The 22,327-nt window shown below is 43.6% G+C and overlaps 1 protein-coding gene across 1 annotated transcript in view; it reads right to left on the reverse strand.

Annotated features, from left to right (window-relative positions):
• ADGRV1 (adhesion G protein-coupled receptor V1) overlaps positions 1–22,327 on the reverse strand; it is a 786,618-nt gene that overhangs the window by 583,215 nt on the left and 181,076 nt on the right. Inside the window, exons 27-32 of the mRNA XM_033919809.1 lie at positions 16,901–17,040; positions 14,553–15,162; positions 11,752–11,967; positions 6,350–6,565; positions 3,038–3,282; positions 884–1,065 (exon numbers count right to left, since the gene is read on the reverse strand). Coding sequence (XP_033775700.1) covers positions 884–1,065; positions 3,038–3,282; positions 6,350–6,565; positions 11,752–11,967; positions 14,553–15,162; positions 16,901–17,040 — 1,609 coding nt within the window. The remainder of the gene's footprint in view (positions 1–883; positions 1,066–3,037; positions 3,283–6,349; positions 6,566–11,751; positions 11,968–14,552; positions 15,163–16,900; positions 17,041–22,327) is intronic.

The raw sequence follows: 22,327 nt of genomic DNA on the forward strand, positions 1-22,327 counted from the left end.
ATTAAGAGCCCCAAGGAGGGGCCTTAGGCACCTGGGCTAACTGGAATTGGGCCAGTTGCCCAATGCCCCTCATATGGGCGGGGCCTTAGGCACATGGGCCAACCAAATCTTAGCTTACAAGAAGAGCAAAAATTGTTCTTTAGAAACACATTTCAGCCCATATCAGATTACTGAAACTAGTCCAGTCATCACAGTAACAGCTCCTGGCAAAGGTCACAAGAATTATCATACTGGGTCACATCAAAGTTCTACCAAGCTCAGTATCCTGTTTCTAAAAAGATAATCCAGGTCACAAGTACCCGGCAGGATCCCAAAAAGTAACGAAATACTTACCCACCCCCCAGAGATAGGCATTGGCTTTCTCCAGAGCTACCTTAATAACGGACATTTCCTCCAGGAATCTGTCCATTTTCTAAACCCAGTTACACTAACTGCTTTTTCTAATAAATTCCAGAATGTACCTGTATCTAATGTGTTGAATTAAAAAAAATTACTTTTAATTTTCTTGTAAATGTATTGCTTTATAATTTCATAGTTTACGGCTTAATCTTTGTACTTTTTTAAGAGTTTAACAATCAATTTATGTTTACATGTTCCACTATACATAGGATTTTACATACCTCTATCATATCTCCCTTCAATCATAATCCATCCACAGTTATTATTGTGAAATGGTAGACTCCCTCTCACCTAAGGACTTTGATTACTCCTTGTGTAGTCCCCACAGTCTGATCCAACCCAAGGAGCTGAAGATCTATCCTAGGAATCAATCACAGGTCCTCTATAATGCCATTCTCAGCTTTGCCACCAAGCCACTAGACTAGTCCAAAAAGGTTCATCCTTAACCATGATTTATATATTTATTTTAGCTTGATACACAAACCTTCTCTTGACTGTTATGTTTGTAAAGGCATTCTTTTCCAGTGGCTCCTGAACTCGGTATATAAGCCTTTGAAAGGTAATAGTGCCATAAGGATTATCATTGGGAGGAATGATAATATTTGCTACTCCATCAATCCCGATGGAACCTCCATTGGAAGCTTCAGTAAGGCATACGTAAACAACCTAAAAGATAAAATTCTATAATTTCTATATGCATTGCAGTTATTTGAAATCAAGATGTTATAAAAACTATACAGACATGCGCACATATATTTAGGGCTCCTTTTAAGGTGCGCTAGCGGTTTTAGCGTGCGCTTAGTGTGTGCTACAATGCCCCGCGCGCTAAACGCTAACGCCTCCATAGAGCTTGCGTTAGTATTTTTCATTTAGTGCATGGTTTGCGCGCGCTAAATATGCTAGCGCACCTTAGTAAAAGGAGCCCTTAGTACAGTGGTCTCAAACTCAAACCCTATGCAGGGCCACATTTTGGATTTGTAGGTACTTGGAGGGCCTCAGAAAAAAATAGTTAATGTCTTATTAAAGAAATGACAATTTTGCATGAGGTAGAACTCTTTATAGTTTATAAATCTTTACTTTTAGCTAAGTCTTAATAATAATATTTTAATTTATAGCTAAAGAGACACATGATCAAGAAACTGTTTTATTTTACTTTTGTGATTATGATATACATTTCATGCTTTAGAGAAGTATTTTCTTTTATCAGTAGCAATGGTATGTTTCTAAGTACTTTAGTAAAACCTCTCAACCATTTTTTTTAATGGTTATCTCAGTGTACTTCTCACAGGGTAATTTTCTTGGTTTGAGATGGCAGGTGATATCTTTTTATCAATTTCAGAGCTTATGATAGTCTTTCAAATTTCCTGAGTATTCACTGGTTTAGCAGATTTAGCTTCTCTTTTCAGTATAATATTCTTGTTTGTACTGTTCCGTAATAGCACTTAGACTCTCCCTCCTTTTTACCAAGTTGCAGTAGAGGTTTTTACCATGGCCTGGAGTGCTAAATGCTCCAATGCTGCTCCAATGCTTATAAAATTCCTATGAGTATCAGAGCATTTAGTGCTCCGGGCAGCGGTAAAAACCTCTACTATGGCTTAGTAAAAGAGGACCTCGGTTTCAGTCAGGAACAGCAGGCATACGTGAAGGGGAAGCAATGCTGGAGGGGCCCTAGGATCCTGTGGGATGGGCAGTGGAGGGGCGGACCCGCCTCATTTGGATGGAGGCGGGTCTGCTGGCTGGACGGTGCGAGTTGCCATCTGGCCAAATTGGAGATAAGCCCAAGAAGGGGTTCTGGGGTGGGGGTTTTTGTGGGGGGGGGTCTGGCAGAAGGGGTTGGGTACCCTCCTGCCAGCAATCTTAGGGGGGGTCATTGGGGGGGTCCAGCAGGAGGAGTTGGGCACCCTCCTGCCGGCGATCTTCGGAGGGGGGCCGTTAGGGGGGAGGCAGGAGGGGTTGGGTACCCTCCTGCCGGTGATCTTAGGGGGGGCTGTTTGTGGGGTCCGGCAGGAGGAGTTAGGCACCCTCCTGCTGGCGATCTTTAGGTGGGGCGGGATCTGTCAGCAGGAAGGGTTGAGCACCTTTCTGCCGGCAATTGCGGGTTTGTCAGCAGTTGGGGTTGGGCACCCTCCTGCCGCAATCGTCGGAGGGGGGTTGGGGAGGGGAGATTGGTGGCTGTAGCCGCATCCGCTATACTAATCACGGCAGGGAGATCGTTGCCGTGATTAGGTATAGCAGCTGCGTCTACTTACCATGTCATTTCGCTAGCCTACATTGTAAGCATCTCCCACTCTGCTAGGGAGACCTGCAGGGCTGCCTAGGTTCGCTTAAGGCTACCGCCTAGCCTTAGGCGAGTTTAGGTGGGCTTGCGAGCCTCTCTAGGCACCCTGGAAGCACCTTCAATATAGGCAGCCTGCCTGGGGAGCATTTTTTTTTTTTTTAAAGTGCCTCCCGATTGGCTGATTAGATAGCTGTAGGACACCTACAGCTGCCTACAATCGGGAGAACTTTGCAGAATCAGTGCCTTTCGGTCTAATCTATTTGATTTGCATCTTTATTGAACCAAATTCCCCTTAGTCAACTCCAATTCAAAAGTAATGATAGCTTCTATACAATGTAGGTTAATTAGCTTTTGTCTCACCTCTTCAATTTCTGGTATGTCATCTGCCAGAATCTCCAACAACAAAGTTCGGATGGTTTCCCCAGGGGCAAAGGTCAAATTACCTGAGACAACTTTCAGGTCACCAGTAGCAAGCTGTCCATTAATACTGGCTATCCAGTAAACAATAACATTTCCAAGTGTCCCTGCATTTCGAATTACTGAGAGCTCTACTTTCACTGAATTGAACTCAGGCTCATCTACGGTGAGTGCTGTGATCTGAAAAACTGAAAAACATGGTAGCATAAAAGAAAAAAATTGTGCACCTCTTTCAAAATACTGATTAATACTGGAAATCTGGCATTAAACAAAATGTTCTAAATCAAGATGACCTCTTAGAAGTGAGCAATAACATTTCAAATAGGGATAAATTCTACAACAATCCAGTAGAGAAAATGACCATTATCAAAGAAGAAACATCTATATTTTTCTTTTAAAAAGGCCATTTCCTAGATGTGTTTGTCCTCAGTATGCCTATCTTTTTGAACCATTTTTGGGGAAAAAACCAAACATATTCAAATGAAAAATGCACAAAAACCAACCATTGGGATGTAAGAAAGGCCAGCATTTTTAGCAGACTGGCCACACAGACATCCCAGTAGAGCAATGGGGCACCACAGGAAACTTCATATACATAGGGTTACCCCACCCCAATGGAAACCTCATCTCCTCTCCTTTCTCCCTTCTCCTCCTCCCTCTGTCCTCCCCTACCCCCCCCCCCCCCACACACACAGGATAAGTACCTCTCTAGTGGCAGCAGGGGGGTCACCCACAGATGGGAGCTGCATCAATCACGCCCCACCATGGGTACCAGTGGTTCAGGGATAGGAACTCCTGTTGCAAACTGCTGAAGACTTGTTTGGCTCTTGCTGGAGGTGGAAGGAAAGGTCCTGGCTTTGTCTGAGCTTGAATCTGTGTCTGGAGGGTCTCTGAGTATGCGTGGACACAATGATACCTTGCACATGTAAAGACACTTTCCAGATGCCGCCCCAAGCGCAGGCAGAGCTGGGGGGCCTTTCCTGCTACCTCCAACCAGCACCAAATAAACCTTCAGCAGCTCGCAACAGGAGCTCTTGTCCCTGGACTATCGGTATCCATGGCGGGATTGCAATTGATGCAGTTCACACCAGCAGGTGACCCCCGCTGCTCACCCAAAGGTTAAAAAAAATAGGTTTGAGAGAGTCCAAAACCCGAACAAACTGTTGGATTTTAGAAAACCATCTGGACACCAAAACAGTCCTCTAAAAAGAGAACACGTGCAGGTAAATACAGACATATGGTAACCCTACACATATAAGGTCCCAGGTACACATCTCACCATAACCCCTTTACATTGTATGGTAAGGTTTCCAAAACCTACTGTACCCAACTGTATACCTCTTCAATATCCCTTATGACTGTAGGTGTCACCTATATGTCAGCACAGTAAGTTTTTGGTAGGTTTTGGAAGGCTTACACTTTCCCCAAGTGTAGTACTTAGACAAGGATATGGGCCTGGGTCCTCTTCTCTGCAGTCCACTGAACCAGCCACTAGGCTACTCCAGCCCAGAGACCTGCTTGCTGCTCTAATAGAACTGGCCATAATATCTGAAACTGTAATACAGGCTGTAATACTGTTTCAGTCATATCTTTAGGGGATGGGAGGGGGTTAGTACCACTGGGTGAGTAAAGCGGGGGAGGGGCATGCCTTCGTGCTTCCAGTAGTCATCTGGGTAATTTAGACACCTTTTTGGCACTTATTCATTACTGAAACATGTCTAGCCTCAAACATTTAAGCTTTGCCCTGGAAGTTTTCTGCAATGTTCCATTATTGCAGAAAAACATCATAAGTTTTCCTTAATCCCACCCAAAACACACTTCAACACGTTTCTTTGAGATTTAGATGCACTTTAGACAAACAGCATAGAAATCCATCTAAAAAATGACAATGGTAATGTGGGCTAGAGTTTACAGAGCAATTGACTCAGGTGATTTCCCATACAATTCTCTGGTGATACCTCTCTATTACATAGTTTTGTGTTCAGTTTTAAAGGCCATATCTTGCTATGTATACAAACAAACTTGAAGCAGTTCAAAGAAAAGTGATCTGAATAAGTATAGATAGAATTGCCATATGGTTCCAGAAAAAGGAGGAACGATGGAGATATCTGGGTTTTACTTCTATTGCTTTCTGGAGCCATATGGTAACCCTAAGTATAGAGAAAAAAAGGGGCAGGACGATATGATACAGACATTTAAACACTTGAAATGTATTAATGAGCAAACACATATTTTCCCAAAACTAGGGAGCTACAGAATCAGAGGATATGAAATGAAGTTTGAAGGCTGAAAATGCAAAAACAGTATCAGGACATATTTATTCATGGAAAGAGTAGTAGATGCTTGGAATGTCCTCCAGGTAGAGCTGGTGGAGCCCAAACAGTGATGGAGTTCAAAAAGGCATGAGATAAATAAAGAGGATCTCTATTTCCACTTAAAGCAAAACATAAAAGACTTTCACATTGTGAAAAAAGCATTGAGGGGACTGAGAGGGGACATGATCGAAGCATTCAAATAATGAAGGGAATAGACTTAGTAGATAAAGACAGGTTGTTCACCCTCTCCAAGGTAGGAAGAATGAGAGAACACTCTCTAAAGTTAAAAGGGAATAGATTCCGTACAAACGTAAGGAAGTTCTTCTTCACCCAGAGAGTGGTAGAAATTTGGAACGCTCTTCTGGAGGCTGTTATAGGGGAAAACGCCTTCCAGGGATTCAAGACAAGGTTAGACAAGTTCCTGCTGAACCAGAACGTACGCAGGTAGGGCTAGTCTCAGGGCACTGGTCTTTGACCTAAGGGCCGCCGCATGAGTGGACTGCTGGGCACGATGGACCACTGGTCTGACCTAGCAGCGGCAATTCTTATGTTCTTAGTTCAATCCTAAACAGAAGAGAGGGTGATTGACATAAGTAACAATTACAACCCTAACAAAAGAGGGAGGATAACCTTCTTGGAGCAGCAGTTAGAACATAAAGAAAAGTGGAGAAATCTAAAACAGAAAGGGGGGGGTAATCTGCATGAAGTGGCAGTTACAACTCTGAACTGAAAAGGTGATTTCCCGCATGAATTTGCAATTAGAACCTTAACAACTTCACTGGGTAGGCTGGAGTGGACAGGGCATGTTGTTATTTATCTGTTGTCATTTATTATGGTATTATATTGCTACATGGCGCTTTCTTAAGAATATTTTTCTTAGAGAAAAAGATTACATTACAAATAAAAGCAAACAAATAATTGTGACTTTATTCTAATTTACCGAAAGATCCATAAGGATCATCAGAGGCCTCGATGATTATGACTGCTTGAGTCAGGTCACCCAAAAGGGCTCCCCCTGTTGTCTGATTCAGCAACTCCACACAAAAGGATTCGTCCACCTCAGGATTGATATCATTAATGATATAAATTGGCACAGCTTTACTCATTTCACCTTCTAGTAATACAACATCAGTTGAGGCTACGCTGTAGTCTTCTCCTGCACAAAATGAATATGAGTCTTAATTCAATTGTTATACATTTTGTCAAATAAAGAATGATTGTTAAGAAAAAAATTAAAAAAGCAGCAAAATCAATTTCATTAACTTTGGGGGGGAATTATCTTATATAGGTTTTTCTCTGTGTAAAACATGTTTAAAAAAAGAAAAAAACATTTTAAATAATTATATAACACATACATGCACAAAACATATGTGGGGCAAAGTCTCAAGGGTACATTTACAGAGACCACACTCAGGCATTCCTGGGACCTCATTTAGGTTGTGCGGAAGGATAATTTTGAAGCATGCACATATTTTATAAAATACACTTGTACCCTTACAGAATGCATACACAAATTTAAATTCTCTCTGAAGCAGGTGTAAATGTGATTATATGAATCTGCACCCTATTGGAGTTGGTTCTAGATCAGGGGTTTTCAACCCAGTCCTCTGGACCGCCCCCCCTCCTCCACCTATATTCAGCCGGCAGCAGTCAGCATGTTTTTACATACTGATTGCCGCTGGCTAAATTATCCAATGATATTCTGTGCCTGGCCATGTCTGGGCACTGCACACTGAATATCCTTTGATAATTTGGAGCTTATGTGGCCTGGCTGAACATCGGTCTGGCTGCATAAGAGGTTGGATGGTTTGTTTGTTTTTTTAACATTAAGAAAGGAAACCCCCAACCCCTGCTCTTGCTGTCCCCCATCCTGACCCCATAGAGCATGCCCCCCTCTGCTCCCCCCCCCCCCACCCCCAGGCTGCGACCAACCCCCAAGGAAGGCCCCAGTAGGCCCCTCTATAATTTGTTCCTGGTGGTCCAGCGGGGGTCAGTGTGGGCAGGAACATGACCTCCTCGCTCCTACCCCTAGCGGTGGCTCTTCATGATGGCTGCCTTGACCTCTCACAACAACCCACATAACCTGGGGCTCCTCTCCAGTGCTGTCCCTGACCTGCTTACTTTTTTTGGGGCGGTCTCAGGGAATATTCAGCGACAGTCTCCATTTTAGTGCCACTGATTATCCCTACTTAGGTGGCGGCAAGCGATTTAAGCAGACAGGAGAGCTTCCTGCTTAAATTGCTCTGAATATCAGCCCTGCCCCAACCATTCAGGTTTTCAGTATACCCACAATGAATACACATGAGTAGATTTGCATACAATGGAGGTAATTCAGGCAAAATTATCTATACATAATCATTGTTGCTCGCCTGAAAACTTGACTGGCTGGGTGTGTCCCAAGGATTGAGTTGAGAGCCCTGGTTCTGTATGCTCATTTTATAAAGGCAAAAAGATGTCTATGTTGCTGTCAAAAGATCAAACTTTGGAAACAATTTTTAGATGACATATTCTTTTTATGGACTAGCTTTTTTATTTATTTATTACTTAACAAATCAAGTAGAATACATTTGACTTGATACAGATAAAAATAAAGAAACAAACTAAATATTGAAGTAAAATAAAGTCTCTAATATTTAGCCCACAATAATTAAAGGGGATCAGAAAGTAAAAAAAGAAGAAAAATATAAATTAGAGTGGCAGTAAAACTCATCCTCTATCTACAGCCAGTACGTGCAAAATTGTAGCAAGCTATTCATTACTAATTACAACAGCCAATCCTTCTTTTGCTACAATAAATTCAAGAAGCTGCTTAGGGTCAATAAAGAGAAAATTCTTATTTTGGTAAGAAATATAACACTTTGCAGGAAACTTCAAAATAAAAGTACCACCCAAGGCTAGGACTCTTGGCCTAAGGGCAAATAATTTTTTTCTTCGCCTTTGTGACTTTTGAGAAATATCAGGAATAAATATGAATAGTAGAGCCAAAAAACTGGTCATTAGTATGTTGGAAATAAAGATTAAGAATATCATTTCTAAAAGGGCTGTCCTATCTATTATGATTTCTAGAGCAGTGGTTCCCAACCCTGTCCTGGAGGACCACTAGGCCAGTCGGATTTTCAAGATAGCCCTAATGAATATGCATGGAGCAGATTTGCATGCCTGGTACCTCCATTATATGCAGATCTCTCTCATGCATATTCATTAGGGCTAGCCTGAAAACCCGACTGGCCTGGTGGTCCTCCAGGACAGGGTTGGGAACCACTGTTCTAGAGAACTCTTCAGAAAAGCTGACAAATTCATATCCTCTAGAGAAGCTCTTGGAGTCTCATTTGGAGTTGAAACCCCTAGATCCCTTATAACATTCAAATATTGTGCCCTCACAATTGGAGGAAGATTATTGATAAGGATAGCCAGGATTTCATAGAAGTATTTCCAAGCCATTTCAATAGGGCACTTTGGAAAATTCAAAAGTCTCAAATTATTCTTCTTTAGTTGATTCTCTATATTCTCCAAATTCCATGATATAAAAGGTTGCTTTTTAACAAGTTCCAATTCCAAACTATTCATCTCTTTGATTTTATCTAGTGGCGAACCTAGCATATGTGACACCCGGGGCCCATCATTTTTTGACCCCCCCCCCCATCTATATGAAAAATATGATTTTTAGTAACAATCCACATGTCGCACAACAAGAGTGTACCTAGGAAAAGGCAGCATCTTAAACACTGCAGTGAGCACTAGAACACCAATACATACATTGTAAAACTAAACAAGCCAGATCCAGAACAGTCAATTGATCCTGTACAGTCGATGCTATCAGAAAGCCATGTCCCTTTCATACACACAGATACACCCTTGCCCAATATGGAATAATCACAAACTAAAAATAGAAATATGTAGACAAAAGTTACACTGAACCGCCAAGAAACCAGACTCTACATACAATGCAACACCACAACGCCACAAAAACAGTAATACATGTCCTTTAATACTGTGCAAAATATAAAGACAGTAGATGTAAATTTGAAAAATCTGATACATAACAATCACCACTTTACAAATTAACAAATAAAAATAAAACAAATAATGAGAAATAAGAAAATACCATTTTATTGGACTAATCCCCGTAAGCTCGGTCCCCATCCCCGCAAACCAACTGATTCCATCCACACAAGCTTTGAATTGTTTTATATTGAACTTATTATATTAAAGTATAAAAAGAAACAATATTCAGTACAATTGTCAATTTATAAATCAGCGTCTTCTCCCCACTCTCTCTTCCCCATTTCCCTTCAGCATCCTCAGCCCAATCTCTCTCCACTTTCCTTCAGCGCACGCACATAAAAACAAGCAAGTAATTTTATATCATTTTCATTCTATTCATTCATAGAAATTAAAGTCTAAATAATGCCAGTCACATAACAAAACATGATTTTACAAAAATAATTCCCTGCACAGTCAAGCCTGCAAGGATTGCTACATGTCTTTCAGCAGCTCCCCTCCCTCCCCCTTACCTTCGTAGCCAAGTCAAAATGATCTACCAACAATAAAATTTTAAAAACACAAAGTACACTGTACGCAGAGAAAATGTTAATTATCATTTATATTCCGTGGGTTTTCAAAGAGGTCAAGGCAGATGACTTTATGCAATGTCACCTCAGTAAAAACTATACAAAAATAGACAAATATACACCCTCCCTATTTACTAAACCGCAATAGCGGTTTTTAGCGCAGGGAGCTGCGCTGAATGCCCCACGGTGCTCTCCACGCTCATAGGCTCTCTGCGCTAAAAACCGCTATTGCGGTTTAGTAAAAGGGGACCATAGTGTAAAATATAGACAGCATATATAAATTCTCAAAATGGACACATTTTGATCACTAAATTGAAAATAAAATCATTTTCCCACCTTTGTTTGGTAATTTCATCAGTCTCTGGTTGCACTTTATTCTTTTGACTGTGCATCCAATATTTCTTCCTTCTTTCAGCCTCCTGTATGCTTCCTCTCCTCCAGACCTCATTCCCTCCCCAAACTTTTTCTTTATTTCACCCTGCTCCCTTCTTTCTTTCTCTCTCCATGCCCCCTTTCTTTTTGTATGTCTGTCTTTCTCTCTCTTTCTCTTCGTGCCCCATTTCTTTCTTTCTTTCACTCTGCCCCCTTCTTTCTTTCTCTCTCCATGCTCCCTTTATTTCTCTATGTCTGTCTTTCTCTCTCTCTCTCTCCATGCCCCATTTTTTTCTTTCTTTCACCCTGCCCCCTTCTTTCTTTCTCTCTCCATGCCCCTTCTTTCTCTATGTCTGTCTTTCACTCTCTCCGTGCCCCATTTTTTTCTTTCTTTCTTTGTTTCACCCTGCCCCCTTTCTTTCTTGCTGGCTCCCTTTCCCCCCCCTTCTTTCTTTCTCCCTGACCTCCCCCATGCCTCCGCCATTTGGAAACATGCTGCTGCCACCGCCACCAGGGAAAGGCTGCCATTGCCACCATTGGGAAGAGGCCGGCACCGAGTTCTCCCTCCCTGCTTTTCTTCCCAGTGGGGCCGACCAACTCTCACCGCCTGACATCAATTCTAACGTCAGAGAGGATGTTCCAGGCCAGCCAGGCAGTGTTTGGCTAGCCCAGAACATCCTCTCCGATGTCAGAATTGATGTCGGGTGGCGAGAGTTGGTCGGCCCTGCGGGGAAGAAAAGTAGGGAGAACTCGGCGCCGGCTTGTTCCCGATGGCGGCAGTGGCAGCCTTTCCCCGGCGGCAGCCTAGTCCCCGGTGGGGGACAAGTAGTGGTTTCCCCAAAGTCTATCTCATAAGCAGACTACGGACTTTTCCTCCAGGAAATTATCCAAATCTTTTTAAAACCAGCTAGATTAGCCACTCTTGCCACAGCACCATTCAGAAGGTTCCGGTAAATGTGTAAGTGTTTTAATTAGCTATTAATAATGAAGTAATTGACCATACCACTAAAAAAACAAATTAAAACTAATTAAAAAAAAAAAGAGAGAGGCGTTGCAAATTGCCTTAAAAAAAAAGCACCTGAATCATGTCTACAGACGCTTACCAGCACCGAATGTCAAAAGAGGCAAAGTTATGGGTAGGGTTGACGTTCATAGCCACTAATCGTGATTCTATGTAGAAGATAGGCAACAGAAATTTAGGCTTGTAAAACCCTGGCCTACATTTCTGGCAAATATCTTTGACACAGGCTGCAATTCTCAAAATGGTGCTGTAGTTTGAGTGATGTGTAACCGGCCCATATATAGAATTTACCCCAATATGTTAATTACTTTAATACACCATTAACATCCAAAACAGTACAGTAGTCTTGTGACTATATTTGACAGCCTTCTTCCTTACCTGCTATTGCAGTTATTGGCACAGCTTTAAACTTCACAGAGACATCTGCAAATATTCCTCCAGTTCTGGTCACATTGATGATTGGTCCAACATAATTTTCAGCAACATGCACAGTTCTGGCTGAGAGTTGAAGAACTCCAAAAGCATCATCATTGGCATCAATAATTATTTGAGCAATTGTGTCACCTTTTGGGCCAAGGCGAGGAGAATCTACAACTAGAACAGGAAAGGAACTTAGACTGCCATCCAGAAATAAACAAATCAGAAAGACAATAAAAGGAGAGAAACCAAAATATTGTTATGCTAATTAAACTAGATGGGTGGCAAGTAAGGTATTCATTCATCTCTAGTAAAATTAGCTTTGGAATAAAGAAAAAAAACCATGATCATGATAGAAAATATGTGGAGGGTAATTTCCTAACAGAGCTCTATGGGTAAGCGCCTACTCAGACACCTATATAGGCACAATTTTATAAAGAATAGGTACTTATTATTTGCCAAATGCTTGCCTACATAAATACTATCATCTATGAATTAATTTGCAAACTATGTGCATTCAGCTCATGATCACCCGAATGCCTGATGATGGACATGCTTATGGGAAAGTTGGCATGCATACCTTACTTTTATGCTGGTCAGTTTTTTTTTGTAAGGGGCCATAAGCATGTGTATATGTCAGAATAAACATATTCAGGATTAAAATCCTGCCAGATCACCTATAGAAGTTGTAGTTAAATTTTTGTGCTATCCTAGCCAGGCTAATGCAAATCTTGGCGAGGACCTTCTCATGTCTCCCCACCCCTCACACGCATGTAAAAGTAGGGTCCAAATGGACAACAATCCCCGTACATCCTAAAAAGAAACCCTGTGTGCCTTCCTCAGCTGCATTAGCTACCATTTACAAATTATTTCTTCTAAATCAGCCCCTTTGAAAGAAACTATCTTCCTTCCCATGAAGTAGACTACTACTACTTATCACTTATATAGCGCTGAAAGGTATACACAGCACTGTACATTTTGACATTTATAGATGGTCCCTGCTTACAATCTAACTTGGACAGACAGACGTGACATATAGGGCTTCTTTTACTAAGCTGCGCTAGCGGTTCTAGCGCGCACTTAGCACAAGCTACAATGCCCCGCGCGCTAGACGCTAACGCCTCCGTAGAGCTGGCATTAGTTTTTCCATGTAGTGCGGGAGTTAGCGCACGCTAATCTTCAGCGCGTGCTAATCTTCAGCTTAGTAAAAGGAGCCAATAAGGTTGGGGATGCAAAATTCAAGGTGAGAGAAGTTAGGAGTCGAAAGGACACTCAAAGAGGTGGGCTTTTAACTGGGCCTTCAAAACTGCAATGGGAGGGGGAGGGGCAACATTGTAATGGACAACAGAACAGTGGGGCACCTTACAGGGCACTGCTGTGAACATCACCTAAAGGGTGCCAGATGTACATCTCACCATAACCCCCTTTTTTCCAGAAAGGGTGGTAGATGTGTTAAACAGTCTCCTGGAAGAAGCGGTGTAGACAGAGACTGTGTCTGAATTCAAGAAAACCTGGGATAGGCACAGAGGAGGAAGAAATGGTTACTGCAAATGGGCAGACTAGATGGACCATTTGGCCTTTATCTGCCATTATGTTTCTATAATATATGGTGAGCCTTCCAAAACTCCCCCAAAATCTAATGTACCCACCTGTCTACCACCCCCAATAGCCTTTATGGCTGCAAGTGGCACTCATATGGCAGTATAGTAAGGTTTTGGTGGTCATCTTTCCACCATAAATGTAGTGGTTAGAGTGGCTTATGGACCTGGGTCCTCCTCTATATGATTTACTAGCCCACCTACCAGGCTACTTAAGACATCCGTGTGCTGCTCTGGTAGGCTTTCCCATACCAGGAGCTGCTCGGAGTAGAATACAGTGTTTTGGGAAGGAGGACTTGTATCCTGCTGCCCATGGAAAACATCTGCCAGAGGCAAATAACTTGGTTTTCTTCAAAAACAGGCAGGATATCAAGTCTTCACTGATAGGATTCTGTAGCTAAAGAAGTGGCTGAAAACCTAAGGATACCAGGAACCACATGGCAGTAACACAACAGAAGAAAAAGAATACCGTATATACTCGAATATAAACCGAGACCCCCCATTGTTGGGCCATTTTTTTTGGCCCCAAAATCTAGGTGTATAGTACATAAAAATCTAACTGACAAACAACTATCAGCTTTGTAGAAAGAAATACTGAGGCAGTCCCCTAAGTAAACAAGCACATGTGATATGCTCCTCAAATGCTTCGTGATATTTTTCAACTGAAGAAGCTTTCCCCACATTGTGCTTTACTGCTGATTTTGCCCATCAGTGAGTACTTACTTTCCTGTTTGCCCACAGAGAATATTTAATGCTTAGGGTTACCAGATTTTACCTCAGTAAAATCCAGACTCCTAGACCTGCCCCCAGGCCTACCCAGATCCACCCATCCGCGTCCCAATATGCCCCAGCTTTGCATCAGTCCCACCCCCTGCTGCCTGTTCGTTGGGCAGGAAGGCATCTACGCATGCGCGGATATGATGACATCATGTGATGTCACAGCATTGGATTCACGCATGCGCAGATACCCCCTCCTGAAGCAATTTATTTTCAAAATCTGGACAAAGTGCTGGGTTTTGAAAAGCCATCCAGACCCCCGGATATGTCCAGGGAAAACCGGATGTCTGGTAATCCTAATTGTGCTTAGCATTTGCAACGCAGGAGGTCCGTATTCCAAAAACCCTAAGTACAAAAATGAATGATTTTAAAAAAATATGTACTCACTTGATCGGTTTTGCACACCTTTTACCAAAGTGGCACTGAGTAATTCCACAAACACCGATTCAGCCTTCTCGGGGTCATCATCATCCAAAATAGGAAGTTCAATAGTAGCCTCACTCATGTTGGAAGTAAAGACTACAGCTCCAGATATTGGTAAATAGTCTCTCCCCTCCGCTGCTCGAGCCACATTTGATGGAAGGTAAATTAGCTTGTCACTGTCATTCATAGTTCTATATTTGACCAAAACTACACCCAAGAGACCATTTAATCTCACAATTGTTAAAGAGACATTTTCTAGTACTTCTGCAACTCTTAGTGGCCTATTTCTTTCAGAGAAGATGAAACATCCATATGGATCATCATTAGCAAGGATAGTTAATGTAGAATTGGTATATATCCCCAGTCGGCCATTGGAAACATTGGTGATCTTAACAGAAAACTTTTTATCCAGTTCTGGAACTTCGTCAGGAGATACATTAACTGTTATGTTGGCTTTTCTTTGTCCTATTCCAAAGGTAACATTACCATGATTTGACAACAGGTCCCCAAAAAGATCAGAATCAATGCTCCAGTACAAAGTCACCTGGGACAAACTGCCATAATCACGCAGTACCTAGAGAGTAAGAGTCATAATTTAATGTTTTAAGATTTGTAGACCCCTGTAGGAAAATTATCACAGTGCTTTTAGGTATTCTACAAAGGTGTGTGATGTCACAAATTATCTTGCATTCAGGACACAGAGTTCACAGAAAGGATAGGGTTTCCAGCAAACTTTTGACTTGCTGTTAAAAAAAACAACAATAAAATCCTGTTTATCTTTGCATCTTAGAAGATGCTACAACTTTGTTGTAAGACTACTAATAAAGATAGTTAATCAGTAACAGGGTAATTTTGTAAGGGATTGCCTAAGCTGGAAGGTCAAGCGCATACCTATTTTAAGCCTTTTTATGAAGACACATGGGGGAGGGGAACAATTTTATAAGATGGTGCCTGTAAAGTGCACATTAGGAATCTATTCTATAAAGGAATATATAGTATAGAAGAACATAAGAGTTGCCGTACTGAGAAAGATTGAAGGTCCATCAAGCCCAGTATCCTGTTTCCAACAGTGGCCAACCCAGGTCACAAGTATCTGGCAAGATCCCAAGGAGTATAACAAATTTTATGCTGCTTATCCTAGAAAGAGCAGTGGATTTCACAAAGTCCATCTTAATAATGGCTTATGGACTTTTGCTTTAGAAAATTAGCCAAACCTTTTTTAAACCCTTATAAGCAAACTGCTTTCACCACATTCTCCAGTAATGAATTTCAGAGTTTAAATGAGTGAAGAAATATTTTCTCAGGTTTGTTTTAAATTTACCACTTAATACCTTCATCACATGCCCCTTAGTCCTGATATTTTTAGAAAGAATAAAACAAGCGATTCACATCTACCTGTTCCATCCTACTCAGTATTTTATAGGCCTATATCATATCTCCCCTGAGCCATCTCTTCTCCAGGCTGGAGTCCTAGCTGCTTCAAACTTTCCCTGTAGGGAAGTCATCCCATCTTTTTTATCATTCTTATCACCCTTCTCTGTATCTTTTATAAATTCACCATATCTTTTTTGAAATGCAACAACCAGAATTGTACACAGTATTCGAAGTGTAGTTACACTATAGAGCAGGGGTAGGGAACTCTGGTCCTCAAGAGCCGTATTACAGTCGGGTTTTCAGGATTTCCCCAAAGAATATGCATGAGATCTATTTGCATGCATTGCTTTCAATGCATATTCATTGGGGAAATCCTGAAAACCCGACTGGAATACGGCTCTTGAGGACCAGAGTTCCCTACCCCTGCTATGGAGTGATACAAGGGTATTATAACATTCTAATCTTTATTTTCCATTCCTTTCCTGATTATTTCTAACATTCTATTTGCTTTCTTAGCCGCATGCCAAGGGCACCAGCTCACAAAACTATTAACCAGAGAGAGACAAGCTGTTTCTCCCTACTCCAAACTGTTCCCTTCTCCTTCTCACTCCAACTGCAGTTCTGTCTCTCTATAGTCTATACACTTTTCTCAGGCTGAAAAAAAATACCTCTAAATCTTTCAAAAGAGCCAATAGTAGCTCTCTGATCTTGGAAGTGGGAGGAGTTGACACAGTGTGCATGACAGCCTCCCTGTTGCCATGACAATAGCAGCTCCCTGCACCTTGAATCCTCCGAAAGATTCAATGAACAGAAGAATCCCCTCCTCCTCACAATGTTCTCTTCCTTTTGTATTACCTTTGTTCAATTTTTTTAATGCATTATTTTAAAAATAAATTGTTAATAAATATAACATTTATAACATAAACAAAAATACCTGCCTGCAGTATAATTGTGCTGTATCCACCTTCTGGTTCTGTTCCAATGATGTTCAGGGACTCACTGCTGAATTCAAACACTCCATGAGCATCATCTGAAGCTTCAATGATCACAATAATGTGTGCTGCTATTCCCAAGCTGGCTGCATATGTCCAATAAGTTTCCAAACACATCAAAAATAAACAGATTAGTAGAGTAATAGCAAAGCTAGTTGATGCAATACCTATTAATAATTTGATAAGCTCTGAAGGCAGCCTTCACATAAAAAGGCAAAAATCGAACTCAGCAAAGGGCTACCTGCAATATGTATTAAGTCCATAAAGTCATTGATGTAGTGATCAGGATGCTAAAGCTATCCAGGAATATGAGATATTTGAGGGCCCTTTTACCTAAACGCAGCAGGAGTTTGCACTTACAGCTCCTTGCAGTTGTTTGGGTAAATACAGAAGGCATGCCCTGAACCTGTCCTACATTTAGCCTATTGGACAGACACCTATTACTTGGGGCTGCATTATATGTCCCAGCAGATAGCTCCAGTATATACTTGCTACCTGACAGTACATGTAACATGGGTTCCTGCACTGCCCCAAGTACCAAAAAATAAATAATAAATAAAAATCATGATGACACGGGGTCATCCTTTTCCCAATACCCTCAATTGCCACTGCCACCATCTCTTCTACTCCAACAGCACAATCTCTATCTGCATCATCAGAACCTTCCCTGAGTAGATTCTGTTCCCTTCCCTCCTTTTCCCCAGGGTTACTTGGAGGTTTCCAGATAGTTTTGTTGTGCAGGATGAGAGTAATTCCCCTCTACTCTTGGCCTATCTAGCTATGAGGCTCAAAATAGTTCCTAGGACCCTTAGTGGTAGCTTGACAATAGTACCACTAGTTATCATCTCTCTATATATGTACTTGCCCTCATATATCATGATGACCCACCACTACCACAACCACCACCACCACCACACACACATGTGATGGAACTGTGACACTACTGCTTGGGGACATCAACACCATTGGAAACCTGATGACAGACTGAGCAGTATTGAAATGGGAATACTCCTCCTGAATCACTAGACTGCCAAGGAGCTCCAGGAGATTTACTGGGTAGGGGTGTGGATAGCAGGAGGGTCAAGATCTGCTTGGAGAGGCTCTGATGCTGAGGAAAGTTCTGCTGATGGGGGGACTGGATGTTGAAGGGGTTGGGGTAGGTAAGACTGGGAGGAATCTAACCTGCCACCACAGCATTATGGTTTATTATTTCTTGATTAACTACTTTTTCCAGCAAATGGATCAAAGTGGAGTACATTTGAAAGAAAGGAACTCCATTAAAATTTGACAGAAAAGATCATTCATTTATAGTTGTCATTCATACAAGAGAGACGTCACATAACTGTTTTTGACACTTGGGGTAGCAGTCATGATACTGGATATGCTATCAGCAGCTGTGATAGTTAGGATGTGACACTGACCCATGTGCTAACTGTTACAGTACATAAGAGTTGCCATACTGGGACAGACTGAAGGTCCATCCAGCCCAGTATCCTGTTTCAACAGTGACCAATTCAGGTCACAAGTACCTGGTAAGGTCCCAAAAGACTGAAACTGATTTTCTGCTGATTATTCTAGAAATAAGCAGTGGATTTTCCCAAATCCATATTAATAATGGCTTATGGACTTTATCCAAACCTTTTTAAAACCCTGCTAAGCTAACTGCTTTCACTATATTTTCTGACAACAAAATCCAGAGGTTAATTATATGTTGAGTAAATAAATATTTTCTCTGGTTTGTTTTAAACTTACTGCTTAGTGGCTTCATTGCATGCTCTCTAGTCCTATTATTTTAGAAAGAGTAAACTAGTGATTCATGATTACCGTATTTTCGCGGATATAACGCGCACCATTGTAAAACGCGCACAGGGGTATAGCGCGCAGAAATCACGATGATATGTACAAAAACTTTTCTATACCGCGCTCAGGCATATAACGCGCATGCTGCCCGACTCTCCTCTGGCCACCCCGACTCTCCTTTCGCCCTCCCCGACTCTCATCTGGTTGCCCCGACTCACCCTGACTTTCGGTGCACTGCCCCGACTCTCCTCTGGTTGCCCCGACTCACCGTTCACCCGCCCTGACTTTCGGTGCACTGCCCCGCCTCTCCGTGCCTGTCCCCCTTGAAGTCCTGTCCCCCCTTGAAGGTCTGCCTGTCCCCCCTTGAAGGTCTGCCTGTCCCCCCTTGAAGTCCTGTCCCCCTTGAAGGTCTGCCTGTCCCCCTTGAAGATCTGCCTGTCCCCCCTTGAAGTCCTGTCCCCATCCTGAAAGCCTGATGCCCCCCCTCGACGTCCGATTCTTCTTCCCCCTCGGCAGGACCACTCGCACCCCCACCCCGAAGGACCGCCGACTCCCCGACAATATTGGGCCAGGAGGGAGCCCAAATCCTCCTGGCCACGGCGACCCCCTAACCCCACCCCCGCACTACATTACGGGCAGGAGGGATCCCAGGCCCTCCTGCCCTCGACGCAAACCCCCTCCCCCCAACGACCGCCCCCCCCCAAGAACCTCCGCCCGTCCCCCAGCCGACCCGCGACCCCCCTGTCCGACCCCCACGACACCCCCACCCGCCTTCCCCGTACTTTCTGTAGTTGGGCCAGAAGGGAGCCCAAACCCTCCTGGCCACGGCGACCCCCTAACCCCACCCCGCACTACATTACGGGCAGGAGGGATCCCCGGCCCCCCTGCCCTCGACGCAAACCCCCCTCCCTCCAACGACCGCCCCCCCCAAGAACCTCCGACCGACCCGCGACCCCCCTGGCCGACCCCCCCACCCCCCTTCCCCGTACCTTTGGAAGTTGGCCGGACAGACGGGAGCCAAACCCGCCTGTCCGGCAGGCAGCCAACGAAGGAATGAGGCCGGATTGGCCCATCCGTCCTAAAGCTCCGCCTACTGGTGGGGCCTAAGGCGCGTGGGCCAATCAGAATAGGCCCTGGAGCCTTAGGTCCCACCTGGGGGCGCGGCCTGAGGCACATGGGCCAAACCCGACCATGTGTCTCAGGCCGCGCCCCCAGGTGGGACCTAAGGCTCCAGGGCCTATTCTGATTGGCCCACGCGCCTTAGGCCCCACCAGTAGGCGGAGCTTTAGGACGGATGGGCCAATCCGGCCTCATTCCTTCGTTGGCTGCCTGCCGGACAGGCGGGTTTGGCTCCCGTCTGTCCGGCCAACTTCCAAAGGTACGGGGAAGGGGGGTGGGGGGGTCGGCCAGGGGGGTCGCGGGTCGGTCGGAGGTTCTTGGGGGGGGGGCGGTCGTTGGAGGGAGGGGGGTTTGCGTCGAGGGCAGGAGGGCCTGGGATCCCTCCTGCCCGTAATGTAGTGCGGGGTGGGGTTAGGGGGTCGCCGTGGCCAGGAGGGTTTGGGCTCCCTTCTGGCCCAACTACACAAAGTACGGGGAAGGCGGGTGGGGGTGTCGTGGGGGTCGGCCAGGGGGGTCGCGGGTCGGCTGGGGGACGGGCGGAGGTTCTTGGGGGGGGGGCGGTCGTTGGGGGGAGGGGGTTTGCGTCGAGGGCAGGAGGGCCTGGGATCCCTCCTGCCCGTAATGTAGTGCGGGGTGGGGTTAGGGGGTCGCCGTGGCCAGGAGGGTTTGGGCTCCCTCCTGGCCCGATATTGTTGGGGAGTCGGCGGTCCTTCGGGGTGAGGGTGCGAGTGGTCCTGCCGGGGGGGGGGGATGTATCGGACGTCGGGGAGTCGGCCGGGCAAGAGGGCTTGGGCTCCCTCTTGCTCCGATCGTGGATGCGGGTGCGGGTGGGAGCGCGTGCGAGCGGTCGTTCGGGGTGGGGGTGCGAGCGGTCCTGCTGGGGGGGTGAATCGGGCGTCGGGCGGGGTGGGAACTATGTTTAAAAACTTTTGTATACCGCGCTCAGGCATATAACGCGCGAGGGGTATGCGCGGTACGTAAAATCACGTATAACGCGCGCGTTATATCCGCGAAAATACGGTACTCATTCCACTCTACTACACTCAGTATTTTATGGATCTCTATCATATCTTTCCTGAGCCATCTCTTCTCCAAACTAAAGAGCACTAACTGATATTCACTTCTCTTCATAGTGAAATCGTCCCACTCCCTTTATAATTTTCATGGTCCTTCTCTGTACCTTTTCTAATTCTGCAATATCTCTTTTGAGATGCAGTATGCACACAGTATTCAAGGTGCAGTTGCACCATGGAGTGAAATAAAGGCTTTATAACAGTCTCGTTTTTGTTTTCCATTCCTTTCCTGATAATTCCTAATATTCTATTTGCTTTCTTTGCCTCCACTGCACATTGTGCAGAGGGTTTTAACGTATCACCAACGACGACACCTAGATCGTTTTCCTGGGTGGTGATTCCTAATGTGAAACCTTGAGTCACATAACTATAGTTCAGGTTCCTCTTTCCCACATACAGGCATCACTTTGCAGTTGCTCAAATTAAACAGTTTGATGCCCAGTCTTGCAAGGTACTTGCAAGTCTTACAATTTTTCACAATAATCTTGCAAATTAACAACTTTATATCAAAAGCAAATTTCAAGTTTCAAGTTTATTTAAGGTTTGTTATACTGCTTAGCTTATCTTCTAAGCGGTGTACAATTTATAAAAGACTGAAGATTATACAAACTATTAATACAAATTAACATTTACAAGAAACAAGAGGTTAGGGGGGAATTCCATTAAAGCGCCTTTCTTGTCATTTTAGACTATTTGCACTTCCTACTGTAAAAGACTGTATTTATAAGTGATTTTTTCATAGAATTTTATCCTATCGGGTTGGTACTTGGGACAAGAGTTTTAGGGCTCCTTTTACAAAGGTGCATTAGCGGTTTTAGCGCGCGCTTAACGAGCGCTAAAATGCCATGTGGCTAGCCACTACCGCCTCCTTTTAAGCAGGCGGTAGTTTTTCGGTTAGTGCACGCTATAGCACACGCTAATCTTGTGCATGCGCTAAAAACGCTAGCGCACCTGCGTAAAAGGAGACCTTAGTAATTTGATAGCATGTCCCAGTTCTTATGCTTTTAGAAAATTGTTAGACTTATCTAGTTGACACAATTTTTAAAACGAGAATATATATCACTGGGTATGCACAGCATTTTTCTCTTTTGTTAACCATATTGAACTGAGAGATATTATGCTGTATAAATACATTTTATGTTTATGTTATATGATTGTTTTTGTCACCTTTTTATTGCTCTATCACATCAAAGTCTATAAAGTACTCCTAGGCTGACGTTTTTGCAATTGTTTAGAACACTATCCTATAAATGCGTATGAGTGCGCATATATGCCAAATATGTCCCTATCCACTATTCTGTAAATACGTACCTCTCTAAGATAGCATGTATTTTTACAAGCAGGCATGCACATGGGCAGACTGCGAGCATAAACAAGGCAA

This window comes from Geotrypetes seraphini, chromosome 1 (genome assembly GCF_902459505.1).
Source record: "Geotrypetes seraphini chromosome 1, aGeoSer1.1, whole genome shotgun sequence".
In the NCBI taxonomy this organism is placed as follows: domain Eukaryota; kingdom Metazoa; phylum Chordata; class Amphibia; order Gymnophiona; family Dermophiidae; genus Geotrypetes; species Geotrypetes seraphini.